We start from the raw sequence: 20,515 nt of genomic DNA on the forward strand, positions 1-20,515 counted from the left end.
TGACGGTCTCGGTGTCGTCAGTCAAGCGCCTACTTCCCTCTCTATCTCACTTTTTACTCGTATCTTGTGCTACCGGTTCCTGAGATCTCTTGTTTTATACCAAGATCCACAATAATAGACTTGCTTAGATTTAGTAATTTTGTTGCTTAGAAAGGAAATCCCAACTATCCCTATTCTTCCACATGAACCAATCTAGACTTGGATGCAATCTTGCCCGCCAGATCCAACAATGTACTACTAGCCAGAATATCCAAAATCGGCACCGTACTCTCCATCGTCTTCGAGATCCAGTTTCGCAACTCCACCGCCATGTGCGAGTCGATCCCGTACTCCGTAATGGGACGCGAGGCATCGATGCTCTCGATCGGAACAGACAGATGCGCCGCAATCTTCCCGCTCAGGGCACCGTAGATAACCCCGGAAGCCTCTTCGAGGTTTTTGTTGTCTCGGAGCTTCTCGCGTAACTTGCCAATAAACTCATCAGACTGGTCTTCTCCCCGCTTCTGCTGAAACTGTCGGCGGAAGTGTGCAAAGAGGGGAGCGTCAAAGTTGCTGAGCGACTGCCCTTCTTTCCACTCGCCCAATCCCGTAATGATCTGTGAGGTCCCGCCTTCACCGAACGGCGCTCTGATTGAGGCAGCAATCAGAGACATCAGCGTCGCTGTGTCTGTGCCGTGGAAACCTTGCTGGGCCATCTTGGCCGCTAGATCGCGGTTACCGGCCAGGTACCCTACGTCGGTTATCACGCCGAGGTCTAGTGAGACGGCTGGAAGACCGAGGGAGTTGCGGTATGCCGCGAATGCGTCCAGGAAGGTTGAGCCGGCGGCGTAGGCGGCCTGGGTGGCGTTTCCGATGATTCCGCTAATGGAAGAGAGCATGACGAAGAAGTCGAGGTTGTCTGGGAGATAGCGGTGCAGATTCCAGGTTCCTGCGTATTTCGGGTGCAGCACGGACAGGTAATCCTGGATGGTCAATTTTTCGATATGGATATCCTGTCACCGCGTCAGCTTCCGGAGGGTATGGTCTACGTTGATTGATTAGACGTACCCGGAGGACCATGGCAGCCTGAATGACTCCTCGAATTGGAGGCGCATCCCGCGCAAGATCGCTCACCATCTTCTCGACTTGTGGTCTATCAGATATATCGCAGGCGTGTACAACCACGCGGACTCCCTTTTTCTTCAGGTCTCGTGCTGTTTCCTGCGCTGCCTCGTTCGACAGTCCGCTTCTATTGACGAAGATCAACGTTCGAGCCCCGTTATCGGCCATCCAGAGAGCCGTGGCTCGTCCAATGCCTCCTAAACCGCCAACGAGTATATAAGATGCATCTGGATGGAGTAGGGCAGCTTGTGGCTTCGGAGTGATGACCTGCGTTTTGTTAGCAAGGATCCGGAGATTCTTTCTCCGATGTTACCTTCACAACGTCCTCTGGTTGAGCCGAGAGTACTACGGAATCCATATCTTCCGATTCCAATGCGTTCAATGCGCCCAGCATGTCTGAAATACTATAATTTGTCAAGGCATTGGAGCCACGGATGTGTCCTGCTCGGAACATGCGCTTTACATCGCCCCATGTTCTATACAGCAACGTTGGCTTGTCTCTCAAGACCTTATTGATGTCCAGTGTTGCGAAGGAGATGTCATTATCCAGCTGTGGAATTGCCCATTTGCGCTGACTCCAGCGATTTTCGTGGTAAAGGTGTATGAATTTGCCGCCTGTACCGACCAGCCTGCATAGCGTCTGTAGCATCTCGTTGTCCGAACATTCGAAATTGATTACCATATCAAAAAGCCGATGCTGCTTCATCCTCAGAAGCTTTCTGACATGAGCTCCGTTCTCATCGACGATAATCCGGTCATCAGGCACAGCAACTGTACAGCTAAGAGAATGCTTTTCTTTCTCAGCTCGCACGACAAAGAGCACATCTACTCCAGTATGAAGGCATAGTTCTGCTAGAGCTTGGCCAACTGTTCCTGTGGCTCCGTATACTAGAACCCTGTCAGCGGAGACAACCCGCCCAAGGTTCTGAAGAGCATATAATGCTGTGCAATAAGCCACAGGCAAGGCCGCTGCTGCTTCAAAAGATAAATCCGACGGTAACTTTTGGAATGCGAACACCTTTTCTTGCTGGTAATTGGCTACTGCTCCTTGCGCAAGGCAAGCCACTCGTTCACCCGGGGCGAAACCATGGACAGCTTCTCCGACACTGTGAACAATCCCGCTGGCTCCGAAGCTCATCGCTGGTTCTTGCGACATGTCCTGCTCTTCCAGAGCATTTACGGCTTGTTTATCTATGCATACTGCATAGGTTTGAACTCGGATATGGTCCGCGGGTAAGTCATTCATCCTGGAATCGTTCACGAAGAGCACCTCATCTGCCTGAGAGGCACCAGGAAATGTCGCTTTGAGGAGTCTACCATCCTGGCGGAACTTTTCAAGGCTCGTTGTCTGTGTCTCACGCGATAACGCAAGAGAACTGTTGAAGGCCTTGTTTTCGACAACTCGGGGAATGAGAAGCACGCCGTTTCGCTCAGCATACTCTGTGTCGCTTTGACCGTCTCCCTCGGCCAGAATTCGCTCGCGCACCACTGTACATATAACCTCGACAGCGCAATAACTTGAGAGCGGGTTCTGCCCGTCCAGGTCCAACGTGACGATTCTTTCAATTCCGGATTCAGAGCGCGAACTTCGTACAAACCCAATTGCCAGAGCACCGTCCGGCGTCAGGGGGGAAATTGCCGCTCCTCTGGTCACCCACAAGACGCCCGATGCCTTCAAGAAGATTCGCTTCAATACTTCCAGTTCCTCTGGAGTAGGGTCTGCCATCAGTGGCCGCCTAAGGCCACTGAGAACAATGCAAACTCTTCCTTCTGGCTTGGCATGTGTGAAATCTGCGATTTCGATATCAGACGACACGGGGCTGAGGCAGTCTTGCAGAGCGGACATGTCTATGCCATTATCATCTTCGGATATGATTAGAATACTTCGTTTGGGAATTGAATGCTCCTGCGATGGACGAGTGATGATCATGAAGGGCCCTTCTCGTGAAGTGCTTGAATCTTCTGCTTCGGAAAATCCAGCCGCTGAGAGCGCGACATTCCATTCTCCGAAGGTAAAACCAAAGCGACCTTCAGACCAGCATCCTGGAGAATTCGCAAAGATAACAGAGTTGACTAGATCATTATGTCCAGCGATGGGGTCCACGATAATTAAATGTCCTCTCTCCTTCAGCAGCTTGTGTATGTTCCTGAGAGCTTGCAACTTCGTTGGGACCGTACAAAGCCCCAGTGGCACAATGATGACGTCGTATTGAGATTTGGGAAAGTCTTGTGTCTCTGGACTCTGATTCAGATCCAATTTCTTCGCTTTCAGCCTTTGGTTCCACTTGGAAAGCAATGGGGCGAAGTGCTCAGGGATTGATGCGACTTGATGAGTGATTGTGTATTCACTGCATATGGGACCCTGCCCGTTATTGTTCAAGAGCCGTTCAAGATGACCTTGTGAAGATTGTCCAAATGTACCCTCGACCTCAAGTATCGAGATCATTGGGTTTTTATAGCCGACTAGCTCGAGATAGCTAGCCAGCTTCCCGTACACCGGGGTTGAGCGGATAGCGTCCCAGTAGTGCTCCCATACCGGATCCATATCAATGGTCGAGGATGGATCTTTCAAGACTGTACTGAGTTGCTCGCCCATTGCAGCAAGGATTCTTCCTTCCGGTCCGGAAGCACTTACTGCATGGACATCGGCGCTATTCATGTCTGGCGACGGGACCAAGCGACTTTCTTGCATCAAATCAACAAAGTATTCAAGCTGTTGCCTTCTGTCCGGATGCAATTCTACCTTGTCCACGGATTCAAGACCTTGGATGGCATTCCGAATGTAGTAGGACGCACAACTTTCCAACAAAACTCTCTTTGCCGATTCTTCGCCATCGTGATTGTTCTCATTAAGAATAGAACTCAAGTCTTGTCTTGAAAGTAGGTCGGGATCTGTTTTCCAAGTAAGCATATACCCAAGGCGATCGGTCAGTTTGACTGTATTCTTGGGGGCGCTGTTCTCGAGGTTCTTGCATCGCAATCCTTCAATCAACATAACAATAGTATCATGGCTATCCATAACTGCAACTGAGGCTACAGTACCCTTTCTCGTCCGCTTGTCAATGTTCGTCTCAATTTGCATTTTAGTACCCGGTGAATGGTCTGTACTCCGAGCTACACAAAGCTGGTCTATATGAACCGGAATAGCGGGATCATCTCCCAAGTTTGTCTGAACAAACATTGAATGAAATATGCTGTCAAGGGTGCAGGGGTGGATCAAGTATGGGTACTGGAAATTCATTGGCATGACAGCTGCTGTGTCAGGGATAGTAACTTCAGCAAAGCACAAGTTGTCAGCAACATTAGCGTGCGTCAGATTCGCAAAGCAAGGGCCATATTCGAGGCCATTGCTGGCTAGCTTTTGGTAGAACGTTGAGATGTCTATGACGCTGAGGTCGGAAGTTTTTTCTGGCGTCTGGGAACAAGACTCATCCTCGGTGTCTAGGGACATATCATGGACACCAACTAGGCCACGACAATTCTCGGTCCATCGATTTTCACCTGTCACAGAATAGATGTTGAATTCGTAAAGATGCTCGGAGTGTTCCGTGCCCCCTTGACTCACTCGTAGTGAGGTCATGACTTCAGCTGCAGAGTGCTCCTGGATGACCAAAGCGGCTTTTATTTCAACATCACGGAGAATAAACGCTGACATGTGCTTGTTTGCCTCCTGCTCCGGCAAGTGTTGAGATGCAGCTTCTATAGCCATTGCAATGTATCCCGCTGCAGGATAAACTATGTTCGACTGTATTTTATGGTCTTTAAGCCATGGGATTTCGGATACGCGTAAAAAGTTTCTCCAACGAGGTTCGAACGGACACGACATTCTGTCGAGAGCACCTAGGAGATCTGTCCGCGGATGCTTGCGCTTTCTGTATGTTGTGCTGATGCGCGACTCGGCCCAGTATGATCTGCTGTGGTTCCATGCATAAGGAGGAAGATCAATCAGGACATGGTTATCTGGTGACTCGTTTAACGGGTCGTTCATCGCTGAAAAGCTGACGTGAGAACCAAGGCAGGCAAGGGTCCCAGCAACCTCCAATGCCGTCGTGACAGAATCGACTTTACGAGTCAAAACGCTCGCATACTGGATCCCGGCCGCCTCCAGCTTATCGTCGTCTTTCAGGATTTGACGGATCGGGCCCGCTAATGCTGCGTGAGGGCCAACTTCCAGCAAGACATCCACGTTGGCCTTGCGCGTACCGTTCGGTCGCCTGGTGCGCCTGTTATTAGAGCCCGCAAACATCGATTTCTGAGTACTAGTTTCAAAGCAAAGCGCCCTGACGGATTCAACGAATTTGACCTGGCCGAGAAGATTTCTAGTCCAATATTGAGGGCCAAGATCAGATGCTTTGATCTCAGCTCCTATCACCGAAGAGAAAAAGGAGACGGGATGCTTTCCGGATTTGCTTCCAATCCGTGGTCGAATATTCGATATCAGGTCCAGATATTCTTCACCAACTATTTCCATGTGGTGGGAATGATATGCAACATCAACTGCCAGACGTCGGCAGAAGAATTGTTTCTCCTTTATTACCTTCTCAAGCTCTTCAATAGCCTTAATGTCTCCCGAGACAGTAACGCTGGACGGACTGTTAATGCATGCCACGACGGCTTTCCCAGATTTCAACGTGTCCAGCAACGGTTGTATTTGGGCTTGCGACACCCCGGCAGCGAGCATCCCTCCTTTCACTGTTTTGTTGTGCGATAGCTTGCTCGCTGCAACACCCCTATAATATGCAACGGATATAGCGTCCTCCATGCTTAACGCTCCGATGGCGTACGCTGCTGCTATCTCGCCACTGGAATGGCCAGTAACCGAGTCTGGTTGTATTTTCCATGCACTTAAAAGGTCGACAAGTGCAATTTGAAGTGCTGTGCAGATTGTTTGACTGTGAAGAGGATGGTTGAGCCGTGACGCGTCTTGATTCTCAAGAATTTCACCTGTTGCAGCACAATTAGCAGAGATTCTTTGTTACTCGGGATGAACCATGAGTCAATGGCTCGGACTGTGCCCTTACCTAGGGCGGAAAAAGGAGCTCCAAATCGGATCAAGTATGCATCAATTCGTTCCATTGACTGGCGGAAAACGGGATATGCTCCCACCAGTTCCCGTCCCATCCCACACCATTGCGCTCCTTGGCCAGTGAAAACAAAACCAACTGCTGGCTTTCTCGTGACGTTTCTAATCTTGATACCGCTTTCCAAAGCTTTGATCACGCTGGCAGCTGAGTCGCCAGTAACCGCTGCTCGACACATCAGGGCAGTACGCCGTTGATTCAACGTGAACGCCAAACTGCTCATGAACGGATCATCAACTATCGATTGCCTTTCGAGGACATAGCCTCTGATATTCTCTATCTGCTTTGCAACGGAATGATGGTCAAAACCGGACAGCATAAAGAGACGCGCCCGTATGGGAGATTCGTTGTGCCGGCCGTTGGGAGTTTGCGATGGCCCAAGAGCATTCCTCAGGAAAGGCGTACAAGTTTTACCAACAAGCGTTTGTAAACCGTGCGATTGTAGGTATCCGTGCGTATCTTCCAGGATAACATGTGCGTTGCTTCCCCCGTATCCGAAGCTGTTTACCGACACGCGATGTGGCCCTGTGCTTTCCCATGGCTCCGGATCGAGTTGAACCTGAAATCATTATCATGCTATTCACTCAGGGGACACAATATAAGAGACCATGCCTTAAGCTTCCACTCGTCTAGCAGGATGCGTGGGTTGAGGGAAGTGAAGTTGCGGTTGGGGAGAAAAGTGTGGTTCTCGAGCATCAACACTGCCTTGATCACGCCCGCGACTCCGCTTGTTCCCTCCAGATGCCCCACGTTTGTTTTGATGGACCCGATGCGCAGTGGCCTGTCTGACTTTCTTTCAGCGCAGAACACACTCGCGAGCGCTCGTGTCTCAATTGGATCTCCTGCTTGAGTTCCTGTGCCGTGTGTTTCAACAAATTCTGTATCATGTGGATGAAGACCTGCCATGCTGTAAACATGGCGAATCAAAGCCTCCTGTGACGCTCCACTCGGGAGAGTGATGCCTGGAGTTCTGCCATCTTGATTCGACCCAGAACCCCTGATGACAGCCCGGATAGGGTCTTTATTTCTGATGGCATCTTTGAGCGGCTTCAAGATCAAACACCCGATCCCTTCGCCACGAGCATATCCGTTGGCATTCTCGTCAAAGGTATAGCATCGTCCATCCGGTGACAGGAACCTGGATACTGTTTAATTTGATGCCATTCAAATGCTTCATGCAAACCTACTTCATCATGGTCATGGTGGACATGAATTCGTGGCTGAGAATCACGTTTACTCCGGCCGCAATTGCCATCACAGCGTCGCCGGTGCGCAACGTCTGACAAGCCAAATGAAGGGCGACTAGACTTCCCGAGCAAGCGGTATCAACTGTGACGCTGGGGCCCTTTAGGTCGAAGAAGTATGACACTCGGTTGGCCATCATGGCACGCGACTGGCCGGCATTGGTGCACTGGTACATGGGGATAGCATCGGGGTCGCGCAGGAGGAGATCTGTGTAATCCGCATTGAAAGAACCAACGAAACATGATGTGTCGCTTCCCATGATTTCGGGAAGAGGTATACCGGCTGGCAGGTGTGAGTGCTATCCGATAACCTTTATGCTGTGGCAAACAGACCATTCTCTAGTCCTTCATAGGTCACTTCGAGCAATAATCGCTGCTGGGGATCCATCGCCTGAGAAGTGATATGATAAGCTTGATAGGACCCAATTGCACAGACACTTTGTTGAAAGGCTACAAACCGCTGCCTCGTCACTCGTCATGTTGAAAAAGGGCGCATCGAAAAGGGATACGTCTTCTGACAGAAAGTGGCCGCCTTGGACATTGATCTGCAGATACTGTTATCACAAATGTCTTTTGTGCGTTTATCATGACTTACAGTGCCGTGCCTCGCATGATCTGGGTGGTAAAACGCATGATTGTTCCATCTCGACTCGGGTATCTGATTCCATGCTTCCCGACCTTCGAGAATCATCTTCCATAGCCTTTCGACGTTGCTGGCATCTCCGGGCCCTCGGAAGCCCATGCCAATAATGGCAATGGGCATTGATGTGTCATCCAACGAGTTTGAAGCTTCATCTTCTAAGTGGACATTAGAGGGAGAAGGGAGCTGGACGGGTACTCCAGTCCCTTCGAAGGAGTTGACAGCCATGGTGGAAGACTACGAATGGCCCATCCATATGACAATGTTGACGTACTCTCATGTGACAGAGATTCGGCAAGGGTTCAAGATAATCACTAAGTTGCGGAAGGAGCAGAAACATATACGTCGCGTGGTTATTATCCGATTTTCAGACCTGTAATTCGCGATCTAACGACATCATCCAAAGAATGCTCCGTACCAGTACACTGAGAGAAACCGGCATTGAAACCGAGGAATGCAGGATAGACATGCGGAATATTCTATTCTGTGCAAGGTAGGACAGAGAGAAAAGCCGTGGTATTGTCACCATATCGCCAAAGCTTCAATGGCCAACTTGCGGATACCAGCAGCCATCAAAGCGACATTTTTCTTATCGTTGGGAATATCGTGGGCCTTGCTATGCACTATCCACGTGGACTTTGACGGATCACACAACCTGTGCAATGCAAGCGAATACTTGAACAACGGATCCTTCGCCCCAGCGATGCTTACAGTCGGTATCTTGATATAGCCGTCAAGATCTGGGTCGATTACAGGGTTCTCGCCAGGGCTCATACGGAACGGTGGTAGGGAATTGATGAATATAGCGCATCGAAAGAGAGGTGGTTCATGCGGATACGTCTTCGCATGATGGATGAGAAAGCCCGAAGCCAGGGTTCCTCCGTGCGAGAAGCCTAGAATACCATCAAAGGGACCGTCCTCATCGATGATGTCATAGAGGAGGTTGTATGCTTCGTGCAAGGATTCGTCCTCGCTGCCGTCCGGGTCAAAAAACGACCGGGGGAACTTGTAGTAGCTGTAGTAGGGACCGTCATAGAATCCTGCGATGCCAGGACCCGGCACCGAGTCAATGTCGCCTTCGACAAAATGAAATGTCGCCGTGTTGTCTCGTTGGAGTTCGGTCATCAACCCGCCTGTCTCGTCAGTATGTGGCAGCAGAGCTGAGGGCTGTGCTACCTACTCAGTTGAGATTGCAAGATCTGTCACAATGTCAGCGAGCAGGACGAGGATGGAGTGCTCGTGTCACATACCTTGATGTTCGTGCCCCAACCATGCAGGCAAAGCAATTTGAGTGGCATAGTGGCTGACTGTCAGATGGGATATTTTCTAGCTGGTCTTTTAACTGGACTAAATTCGCCGCCTATACTCGATCATGACTTGGCTTGGTTTGATGGAGAGCATTGCGATGCTTTATAACAACTTCAGCTTTCCTTCTACAACATTCTGTCGGACATCGAAACAGTGCCCTGAATCACTTCGGTTCTTTCGTCCCCTGGATGCCAGGATACCTTGGACGTAGATGCAGCTGCCCATTCAAAAGTCACCGTCCCCAAGCTAGTACGACTGATAAAACGTGTCCATATTTTGCGAGTCTGTATTCCATGTCACCGTTGATCTTTCTGGTCGGCATGCAAGCTCCTTTGGTTGGGTGGGATTTGACTTTTTGTTGGTTTTTTGTGTCTTTGTTTGGTGTTATATATTTCACTGCAGTCACTGGCGCTTGACGACGCGAAAGCGTTCCAGATATTCTGCTGGCTATGTTATTCTCTCTTATATTCGAGCTCGATGATTATTTTCCATATTCCACAAACATCTGTCACGCATCTTCAATGGATTTGTGTTTCGTAGCGCCCCTTCTCAGCGAGGTGGAGTTTACGAACAATGACGTTGGTGCATATCGATCGATCGGATGAAGGACTTGAACAGAGTACATAAGACCCCCTACACTCCGTGATAGAGAAACTCGTAAAATTTCCGAAGAACAAGGATAAACACTCTACTCGGAAAATATTTTTCAACCTCAATCACGATGCCGTGGTCATTCGCACTCCCTCAAGAATTTTTCACCTCGCCAGTCCTAGCAGTAGCGACGCCTATTGGGGTTGGATCCCTGGTGGGATATCTGGTCAACAGTATGCTGCCCCTTCATCGGCGATAGATAAGATATTACTAGTCCTTTATGGCAGGCCAAACTGGCCGATACTTACTCCGTACCTCTACAGAATTAGGCCGCACAAAAGACCTCTACAGCCGTCTCCGCCAACCGCCCCTACGCCCTCCCGCATGGGTCTTCGGGCCAGTGTGGACCGTCCTCTACGGGATGATGGGCTACGCGGCCCACCACGCAACAACCTCCGCGACCCTCCTCACACCCACGACGGTAGTAGCCTCGTCCCAGACGCTGTACACGACGCAGCTGGTCCTCAACTACCTCTGGATGCCGTTGTTCTTCGGTGTATGGAAACCTGGGTGGGCCCTTGCGGATATCATAGCTCTGGGCGGTACGGTCGGGAAACTGATGGCAATGTGGTGGGATATCGATCGCACTGCATTTTGGATGATGCTTCCATATGCGGGATGGCTCTGCTTTGCGACGTACCTGAATGTTAGCGTTGGGTGGTTGAACAGATGGGATTTTGACAGTCGTGATGGTCGGTAATTGCATGGTGCGGAGTCCAGTACCCCATGGCCATAATAGTCTAATAATAATCATTCACATGCGATCCGTAGTATTCCGCCGAGTGTTGGACGAAAATAGAACACGTTTTGATGCAAAGTTGATCTGTTTCGTTGATCCTGCGAGAGTACTCCATAGGCAGGTAGCACGGATCTGGAGTCTGGACTCTTTGCTGTGGACATGGTGATCTGCTTGAGGTGGATAATTTGACGGGTAAATTGGCTACCTTTTAGGATTTTGACAAGGTTTCAACAGCCCATCAGGATGGTCAAACAGTCCACATTCCCGGTCGAGCCCGCTGCAGCCACGGCGCAAGACTCGGGAGTCAGAGATTTTCTATGCAGCTTCCACACAGCGTCGGTGATTCGTTGTGATTCTGTCATCTTCGCCACTTCCGAGTCCCGACCCACAGCCGAGCATCTTATTCATCTTTATCTACGTATCATGATTGTGCCAATAGTTCTCCACCGGTTGCGTGGATTGCAGTGTCATTGAGTTTGGGTCTTTGAGCATTGAGTCCTTTGACACTGCTGATCGAGCCGCCTCTTTGGGAACGGAGGATAGGTAGTAGACTGGTTGGGTTCTACAACAGTACCTTAATCAACAATCACCAGTTTAGTAAAACATAGCGATCTTGTGCCGCATTGAAACTGTTGTAAATTGTCGAGAAGAGAAACCATAGTAAGAGTGCTATTGATAAGGATCATCTGTCCAAGACCCCTCCGAAACACTGACAGGGCAATCATGCCCCTCCACCATGAGATCATCGTCTTCTTGTCATCTCGTCAACCTCACAACAATGAGCTCGGCACCGAGACTTGACTTGTTTCTTTAAAAGTCAATGGCTTCTTTTCAGCTCTTGCAAAACTTTCCTATCTTTGGGATGAAGAAAGTCTGTTCTAGACTCGACTTATTTTTGGTTCGCCTCTCCCACGTCCTTCCGCTCAGTCTTATCTCTGGTTCCTCTCTCCACTCAGCCAGCCCTCTCTGCTTCTCGCTGCCTTTCGTTAACCCATTTACACCACTGCATTCCTCAATTTGTCATCTCATTGTGCCATCCATCGTATGTATTTGTACGGTGACTAGTCCTTTAATCTCTATCCGTTCCTCCACCGTTCATCCAGACATTCGTTCATGGTCTTCTGCCCCGTACACTCTCTTCCTGGCATTCCCATCAAACTTTACTGCAACGATAATTGACATCTGGAGTGCATTTGCCTCCCAATGTCGGAGACTCATCATGATAACGAAAGTTACGAGTTGCTCACGAATCCAGAGTCTGTAGAGCGAAACACCGTTGAGGACCGCAACGGTCATGCCCGCAGTCGCTCTCAACCGGTCAACGCCGGGAGTCACCACCTGGGACTACCTGGCGAACTCTCACGACCGCATCGAGTGAGGTTTCGATCTTTCAGCCAACATCGCGATGCCGACAATACCGAGACTACCGAGAGAGTCTACTCGAATACCTCCGACGGCTCCTCCCGGACGCTGCTCAATTCCGCACCACGATCCACGGATGTTACCGATATGCTAAAAGCAGAGCAGTTCGATGATGAGACAGATATAACCGCGAGATATGATGGGTCGGGTTACTCCAGCGCCCAATATCCGCCTTCTACGCCCGAACGCATCTCCGAAGACTCCACAGCCAGGGAGCGAACAGCGAACCGATCGAAGTCTGTCAAACAAAGATGGAAGGAGGCAGGCCAGTTGATTAGGCAAAAGACGGTCCGTTTGGGAGAACGCCTGGGTAGACCGCTGGATGACGGTGAGGCGCTGGGAGTCTCCCTTCTACCGGAGGACCTGGAAGAGGGGATGCCGATACGCAGGTTTGATAGCGAGTACCGCATGCCTATGGGCGACAATACGGACGACGAGAACCGACCCAACCCCAGTGCGGAGGCGCACCGTCTTGTTCGACGGATGACTCAACGCAATAATCTGCGCCATCGCAAACCGAAACCTGCCTACCAACGTTCTGGCCAGAGCACTCCCGAGCGTCCCAGTTCGTGGTATGATTCGTACCGTCCGCTCTCCTTTAGTGGAGGAGGCGGCATTTTGTCTCAACTGCTTAAGCTGCAGGCTGCGCAGAATGAAAAGGATGGTCTGTCGGCCACGGATGATTCCGACGATGGCTCTCCCATGTCCTCGGGAGCCACAACGCCCAAGTCAGGATCGGCAACTCCCAAGTCGGGTGCACTCACCCCTAAGAAGGAGAAACTGAAATGGTATAAGAAACCACACCATCGATCGACTGCTTCCCTTGTGGAAGCATCGATGAACTTAAGTCGGGCCACCCTACCATCCTCCGCCGACGTTCTGTCAATGACACAGCAGCAGAAGCGGGGGAGGAAGAAGCCATATCGCAAGCACCGGTTGGAGGATGAAATCAAAGTGACCGTGCATATTGCAGAGATCCTGGCACGGCATCGGTATATCATGCAGTTGTGCCGTGCGTTAATGCGGTATGGCGCGCCGACGCACCGATTGGAGGAGTACATGACCATGACGGCGCGGGTCCTGGAGGTCGAGGGACAATTTCTGTATCTGCCTGGTTGTATGATCATGTCCTTCGATGACCCTGTTACTCGAACAGCCGAAGTCAAGCTGGTTCGTTCGGTGCAAGGTGTCGATCTAGGACGATTGGCTGAAACGCACAATGTTTACAAAAATGTCGTTCACGACCTGATCGGAGTCGAAGAAGCCATCCAGGAACTTGACGAAATCATGAAGCGCAAACCGCGTTTTAATAAATGGGTCCTGGTTCCAGTCTACGGTCTGGCTGGCGCCGCGGTCGGCCCCTTCGCTTTCGACGCCCGGCCCATTGACATGCCTATCATCTTCATTCTTGGGTCGCTCGTCGGTCTGATGCAACACGTCATATCTCCCCGATCTACTCTCTATTCCAATGTGTTTGAAGTGACAGCAGCAGTGTTGACCTCGTTCCTGGCGCGGGCATTCGGCTCGATCCGTATAACTGTGGACGGCCAAAAACAGTCTCTCTTCTGCTTCTCCGCTCTGGCACAATCCTCCATCGCCCTGATCCTCCCCGGTTTCATGGTCCTGTGCAGCAGTCTTGAACTCCAATCCCACCAGATGATTGCTGGCTCCATCCGCATGGTCTTCGCTATAATTTACTCCCTCTTCCTCGGCTACGGCATCACAGTCGGCACCACCGTCTACGGCCTCATTGACGGCAATGCTACCTCCGAAACAACCTGCCGCGACCTCTCCATCTACGGCAGCAAGTACATACAACACTTCATCTTCATCCCCGTCTTCGTCATCTGCCTCGCTGTCATCAACCAAGCCAAATGGAAACAAGTCCCCGTCATGATCTTCATCGCAACCTGTGGCTACATCACCAACTACTTCAGCACCACCAAGCTCGGCTCCCGCTCTGAAGTCGCCAATACCGTCGGTGCATTCACCCTCGGCATCCTGGGCAATCTTTATAGCCGCTTATGGCACGGTCACGCGGCCACCGCCATTCTACCGGGTATCTTCGTCCTCGTGCCGTCGGGTTTGGCCTCCTCGGGCTCCTTGATCGCCGGCATCAACTATGCTAATCAAGTCCGGGAGAATCTGCATAAAGGCGGCAATGGCACCGACACGCCCAGCCAGGATACATCTATTGCTAGCTTAGGTTTCGGTATGATCCAGGTGGCGATCGGTATCACTGTGGGATTGTTCATTGCGGCGCTAGTTGTATACCCGTTTGGAAAGCGCCGGAGTGGGCTTTTCAGTTTCTAGTCATTTCTTGCTACAGACATGATATTTTGTAGCGATTTTGGGATTTTGTTATGGGGCGTTGTATTTACGGTTTGCGATATCCTACATTTGAGCGAGTACTTGGCGATACATCATATAGATATGATTGCTTTCTGATGAATATATTAATTATGAGGTGTTATATTTTTTTTACTAGCTTCAGGATATGCTAGGCTCTTGAAAGAATAGTGAAGTGTCGTCGTCGACGGCTCTGAAATACTTACGAGAATGATTACCGTAAAAGGAAAGTCGCTAGTGTGGCATGGAGGTCGGGATGTCCAGGATTCTGTGGCAGCGATATTGCTAGCTTGAAAGGCTTGCCGATGATTGGCCAAAGATGACTTCCAAATTTGGCATATTTGGTAAATAACACATGATTTAAGGGGGGACAATGGACAGCAAGGGGGTCGGGAGAGAAAATACGATCGACAATACAGAGCTGTACAAGAGACGGAGCCGTTTAAAACACTTGCCCAGAAAGTTTCATTTTACTAGTCAATTGTTCTAAGAAATCTATACGTAATCTACTTAGCCCCATTGCAGGTTTTCCGACTTCTGAACATCTCTCGAATTAAGATGTCAAGGTAGGTTTCAGACGAGTATATATTTCGTACACCCACTGGTATAGGGGGGTATTGGAACTACTTCAATCGATTCCTGTTTCTTTCTGAAGCACTCCGGTAGAACCTTAAGGCTTATTCTGCTGTTGAAATGTAAAGCATTCTCAGGGCACATATATGCTCTATTTCTCTATTGGAACCATGCAAACGCTCAGTACTCCAGTGTCTGCTTAATAGCATCATAAATTCCTGATATGCGTCAGCAACCGACTTGCTCATTATGAATAAATAGAAAGGGGGTTGGAGATCACTTACTCGCGACATCAGGTAAGATGAGTTTCTCAAATGTAAGGCCAGTGTGGGTACTCCACCCAGCCACTCGCTTCACTGGAGCCTCCAGGCGCAAGAATGCGCCGTCTTGGATGGTAGCAGCAACTTCAGCACCGACGCCGTAGTTGATCATACTCTCGTGCACCACGACAGCACGTCCGGTTTTCTTCACGCTGTCGAGGACAGTTTGTCGGTCCCAAGGGTATATTGTTCGGAGATCGATGAGTTCAACCTTGGCGCCAATGTCCTTTTCGATAGCACTAATGGCGGCAGAGCAGAGGTACATTGGTTGACCGTACGAGATGACTGTCACATCATTTCCTGGTTTGACCACTTCGGCTTTGTTAAGCGGTATTGTGTAGAATTCATTTGGGACGTGCTCAACTGCTGCGCGGTACAGAATCTTGGGCTCCATGAAGATGACTGGGTTGTTGCTCTGGAAGATGGCGCTCAGGAGGAGGCCCTTTGCTTGTGAGGGAGACCGAGGCATAACCACTTGGACACCGGGGACATGGGCGAAAAGCGACTCGGGAGATTGTGTATGGTATCTGTACTCCGAGACTGTATTAGCAATCGCTACAGGGCAGCAACATGATAGCGGGTTCAACTCACAGGGCGCCGTGTCCGACTGCACCACATGGCATTCTGACTACCATTCCCCCCACATTCACGCCTGTGCCTCCCTCTCGATACCTGAACTTTGCAGCTTCGTTTACAATCTGGTCAAATGCAGGGAAGACATAATCTGCGAACTGGATCTCGGCAACAGGCTTCATGCCTTGCGCTGCAGCTCCAATAGCGAACCCTACAATACCCTGCTCCGTCAACGGGGTATTGAATACACGCTCAGATCCAAACTCTGTTTGCAAGTCCATCGAGCACCGAAACACTCCGCCGAAGGCTACATCCTCGCCAAAAAGCATCACCCTGTTATCCGTAGCAAGGGCGGTTCGCAGCGCGGCATTGATAGCTTGGTATAGATTGAGTGATTTGCTGGTCGTCGAGCCGGGGAGCTCTAGAGCGCTTGATAGTGAGGACGAGGTATGGTGCAGGAGAGGCGTGGATTTGTAGTCGATGGGTAGATTGAGCCGTGATGAGGATGATGGAGCGCCCGAGTACAACCGGCAGGGCGGTTGCCGTAATAACCTCTTGACAGAGGGTCGGAGAGAAGCCATTTCTGGATGGGTAGTAGGCGGGAAGTTGGGAGGGAGGGTGGAAATACAGAAAAATGACCGCGAGAGGTCAAAATTAAAGACTTTCTTGGAACATTCCCCTGGGCGATTTATACGGCAGTCTCTCAGGCTGGGGGATTCTCATTTCATCATGCGGGGAATCTGGAGAATCGCCGCGGGTAGCCGAGCGTTGGTGCCTGGATGCCTGGCGCATGTTTTGGTGCCGAAATCCTCAGGCAGCCGCTCATTGGTCAATTCTTCTTGTAAATCGTCTCAGCTACGGTGATCGTAACATGTCAGCTGCCGAAGGAAACTGGATTTGTTGGAGAGAATCATCTTCAAACAAGTGCATTTGCAGAGATTCTACCTTACTCGCTCATTGATACCCAATTGTGTCTGTTCTGCATCTGTTCCATCCTCTCCAGCATGATCCGCCTTGCCCTCTCCGCTTGGTCCTGGGTATCAATATCCCAAAGCCACCGTAACCGTTCTTGAAAGGTCGATCTCAACTTCTCCTCGTCATCTTTTACTCCATCCAGGCGTAAGCACAACAGGAATGCGTTCTCTTTGCTGCTGGTTACCACCCTCTGACTGCGCGGCCGTCGTACGGCATCGTATGCCTGGAATGCTGCGATGACGTCTCTTGCTTCGATTACTCTGGGATCCCCAAGAAGCTCTGCCAGTACGTGTGCATCCTCAATTGCTTGTCCTGCTCCTGCTCCTTGGTGTGGGGTGGAAGCATGAGCCGCGTCCCCGAGAATCGCTATACGCGATCTTGCGAAGGTCGACAAATGCGGATGATCAAATATAGCCCACTGCGAGGGATCCGGCATATACTATCATGTTACACTATCAGCTGGAGACATTGAAAAAACTGGATGTTATTTCCCGCATACCTCGACCAGCCGATTGACATAATCTCCCATATGATTCATGTCCCTCCGCATATCCTCCTTGCTAGCCGGACGAACCCAAGCTTCGTCTTCCCACTTATCATGCAGGATATAGAGACCTACATTAACCTTCTTCGCGTGCATGATTGGATACGAGATCCCATATGCACCGTCGCCAACATACATGGTCGCTACTCGAGCACGGTGGTCACCGACCGCTTCGACCATGGTCTCCATGTCCAAGACTGCGCGATATCCGTACATTCCGCTGTACCGTGGCATGGTCTGCTCATACTCGTCCGGTAGCATAAACTCCTTGACTCTTGAATGAATCCCATCACAACCGACCACCACATCTGCAGTTGCAGAGGTACCATCTTCAAAGGACAGATCCACCCCGGTCGGCGATTCAACTAGCTTGATCAACCTCTTTCCAAAATGCGCAATCTCAGGTGGAACCAGCCCAACCAAGGCGTCCAAGAAATCCGCTCTCCGTACCGTGGTTTGCCCTGACGGCAAGGCCTTCAAGTCCATAAGTATCTGCCCAGATTTCGGACCTGTCGCCCAGACAACTTCAAACCAGGTCTGTTTGAAACGCTCATACCCAGGACTGTCGGCATGGGTCGTGATGAGTGAATCGTATATCTGGCGGATCTGGGGATCAATCAACCGCATCGCACGGTGAGCCGCCGGTCCTATCGTCAAACCCAGCCCGATTTCTTTGAACTCCGGAGCGGCCTCATAAATTTGAACAGGCACATTGCGGCGCAAGAGTCCTGCGGCCAGCGTGAGGCCTCCGATTCCGCCGCCTACAATTGCGACGGTAAACTTCTTTTCGGCTGAGGCCATGTTGCGGAATTGCTGTCGTACAGTACTCTGCAGATTCTTTCTCTTGTCGAGTCACCGCCCAGAGCTGTCCAAACCACGAGAGACGAGAGACTCAGAGGGACAGGGGCGGTTGGACATCTGCAACTTGCAGTCACCAATCGCTTATGTGATCAGACGCAGGCAACACTCATTGGCTATTCAGCCCAATTAGTCGGGACGATCGTTATCGTCGTGAAAGTGTCCGAGTGTCAAAAGCTAAGGCGCATACTTGCAGCATGTCAATCCCGCTAAAAGCGGGGTTGACAGTGGCCCTGATGGTTAAGTCCTTCTTTGGTGTTTATTTATGCTGACAATCAATACAACTGTGTGAAATTGTCAATCTGACTCGCCATGTGGACAGAATGGTCGTCAATCTGCATTAAGTTGTTCCAGACTGCTAAGCACGGCCGACCAGAGAAAAGGGGTTGGGGAAGGATTTGCTATGATGTTCCGATGCATCGCAAAAACCCAGGAGAGGGGCAACATAATATTATCGTTAGGGGTACGAAATACGTCCTCCTCAGAAGACGAGTTTAATATAGCTTAAGATCATCCCTCCGAAGCAGCCGAATTCCGACAGCTTAAGCTTGTTTCATCTTGACCGCAATGGAGTCAGAAGCGGCGGACTCAGTTTCAGAGTGATGAATTTGTCTCGGGAGTCTCGCACTAAGTACAAAAATACAATAAACAATGGACAATTCCAGGAAAAATTTACGGATACGACGGTCATCAGCAGACTGGCCGACTAGATTGACTTAATATGGAGCTTAGTGCAGATTCTATTTCTGCATTGCCATCTCGACGGTGATAATTATATACCGGCTTCTCGCACTCTTTCCGATCATCGCTCTTGTAATCACAGTAGATCTGGATATCTACATCCTTTCTTTCTTCAGTACCGTTACATTCATTTCTATCTTGACATTTCCGCAACAATATCCAGAATGCACTACGCATACATTTCCATTCCCTTAACCCTAGCCCTGGGGGCTACGGCCTCCATGCCCGCGGACTCCTGGGTCTTTGGCAACAGCCTTTTCTACCTCGGTCCTCCAACCGGCGCTTCCATCACGAAGGCGACCTACTCGCTCGTCCCACCGGATGTCCCATCCGGCGTGAAGGTGTCCTCACCCTCCGACCAGGTTTGGGTCTCCGTCTGGGTGGGAGCCTCTTCCACGAACGGCGACGCAAACGCGAACTTGTACCAGCCGCTGCTAAACTGGTCTCCAGACCAAGAGTCTCAGTATGTTTCTCACTTCATATACTAGACATTAAGCTGACAATAGGTAATAGGGGCTGTTCCGCGAACAACACAGAGTGGTGCGTGGCTGCTAGCACGTACACTCCCGGTAAGATTCTTTCCGATGAGTATCAACTGGGCTTGGTTGCTGAGTGCGTACAGACGGTCAGGTCGGGCAGGCGTATGTACCTGTGCCACCAAAGACCAAACTCGACTTTGAGAGTACGTGTTTCGCAGCAGCTCAGCTAGCTAGACGAACACTAACCGGCGCAGTCTCCGTCGAGAACAACAAGGTCTACCAGACTGTCACCATGAACGGCGGGGTGATCTCGCAGCAATCGGACGGTAAGCATGATCCGTCTGTCAGCTAATAGACACTAACTGAAGGCGCCACAGCCCTGGACAACGGCCTTAAATATCTCTACTCGTCGAACGAGTGCTACACCGGCTCAGGCAACTGCGGCCTTTTGCCAGGTTACGGTAAGTAGTTCCTGGTAAGTACTGCGGCATGGAAGAAAGCTAATTTGGCAGACATAACCAACCTGACGGTCACCCTCAGCGCTGCTGATGAATCATTCGGCAAGACTATGGCGCTCTACTCGTCTACTGACGCTGGCTTTGCCACGACTGATAACGGCAAGACTTGGTATACGGATTATATTGCCACCCAGGAGATTGACTTTGATTCCTCGTCTGATGCTAGTGTCCAGGAACATTGATAGTGCTTTGGTACACCAGAAGGGTTGGGGTAACGCCGAGGACAGTCTGAGCGAACAGCTTTCACTACTATCAGTGGTGCTACAGTGGCTGGGGTGTGATTATCTGATATATGTACCTGTATATATCGATCTGTCTAATATATGTATAAATAGGAGCAAGCATGGGAATACCGTGCGGTGAGTGATATCTACCAGAGGAACACCAAGTCTAGATAAG

At 50.4% G+C, this 20,515-nt stretch overlaps 7 protein-coding genes across 7 annotated transcripts; 3 read left to right on the forward strand and 4 right to left on the reverse strand.

The window, feature by feature from the left end:
- Positions 1-170: 170 nt before the first annotated feature.
- Aud_002495 (putative polyketide synthase) lies at positions 171-8,294 on the reverse strand (the record flags this gene model as incomplete). Its single annotated transcript, XM_043287463.1, has 9 exons — positions 171-992; positions 1,048-1,368; positions 1,415-6,045; positions 6,123-6,682; positions 6,790-7,320; positions 7,370-7,709; positions 7,760-7,817; positions 7,885-7,971; positions 8,022-8,294. The coding sequence occupies 9 exons, from the start codon at positions 8,292-8,294 to the stop codon at positions 171-173; spliced, it is 7,623 nt and encodes a 2,540-aa protein (XP_043143398.1).
- A 294-nt stretch (positions 8,295-8,588) lies between these two features.
- On the reverse strand, positions 8,589-9,364 carry Aud_002496 (putative DUF341 family oxidoreductase; the record flags this gene model as incomplete). The annotated part of the gene is made up of 2 exons (XM_043287464.1): positions 8,589-9,242; positions 9,317-9,364. The coding sequence occupies 2 exons, from the start codon at positions 9,362-9,364 to the stop codon at positions 8,589-8,591; spliced, it is 702 nt and encodes a 233-aa protein (XP_043143399.1).
- A 731-nt stretch (positions 9,365-10,095) lies between these two features.
- On the forward strand, positions 10,096-10,725 carry Aud_002497 (TspO/MBR family protein; the record flags this gene model as incomplete). Its single annotated transcript, XM_043287465.1, has 2 exons — positions 10,096-10,198; positions 10,289-10,725. The coding sequence occupies 2 exons, from the start codon at positions 10,096-10,098 to the stop codon at positions 10,723-10,725; spliced, it is 540 nt and encodes a 179-aa protein (XP_043143400.1).
- A 1,242-nt stretch (positions 10,726-11,967) lies between these two features.
- Aud_002498 (threonine/serine exporter family protein) lies at positions 11,968-14,499 on the forward strand (the record flags this gene model as incomplete). The annotated part of the gene is made up of 1 exon (XM_043287466.1): positions 11,968-14,499. The coding sequence occupies one exon, from the start codon at positions 11,968-11,970 to the stop codon at positions 14,497-14,499; it is 2,532 nt and encodes an 843-aa protein (XP_043143401.1).
- Positions 14,500-15,288: 789 nt separating this feature from the next.
- Aud_002499 (alpha-ketoacid dehydrogenase subunit beta) lies at positions 15,289-16,582 on the reverse strand (the record flags this gene model as incomplete). Its single annotated transcript, XM_043287467.1, has 3 exons — positions 15,289-15,326; positions 15,393-15,955; positions 16,020-16,582. 3 exons carry the CDS (start codon positions 16,580-16,582, stop codon positions 15,289-15,291), a joined length of 1,164 nt encoding a protein of 387 aa, XP_043143402.1.
- Positions 16,583-16,947: 365 nt separating this feature from the next.
- On the reverse strand, positions 16,948-18,321 carry Aud_002500 (putative salicylate hydroxylase; the record flags this gene model as incomplete). The annotated part of the gene is made up of 2 exons (XM_043287468.1): positions 16,948-17,415; positions 17,476-18,321. 2 exons carry the CDS (start codon positions 18,319-18,321, stop codon positions 16,948-16,950), a joined length of 1,314 nt encoding a protein of 437 aa, XP_043143403.1.
- A 962-nt stretch (positions 18,322-19,283) lies between these two features.
- Positions 19,284-20,298, forward strand: Aud_002501 (uncharacterized protein; the record flags this gene model as incomplete). The annotated part of the gene is made up of 6 exons (XM_043287469.1): positions 19,284-19,582; positions 19,633-19,688; positions 19,742-19,801; positions 19,853-19,924; positions 19,976-20,059; positions 20,111-20,298. 6 exons carry the CDS (start codon positions 19,284-19,286, stop codon positions 20,296-20,298), a joined length of 759 nt encoding a protein of 252 aa, XP_043143404.1.
- Positions 20,299-20,515: the final 217 nt, after the last annotated feature.

Source organism: Aspergillus udagawae (genome assembly GCF_001078395.1).
Source record: "Aspergillus udagawae IFM 46973 DNA, scaffold_2, whole genome shotgun sequence".
Classification (NCBI taxonomy): Eukaryota; Fungi; Ascomycota; class Eurotiomycetes; order Eurotiales; family Aspergillaceae; genus Aspergillus; species Aspergillus udagawae.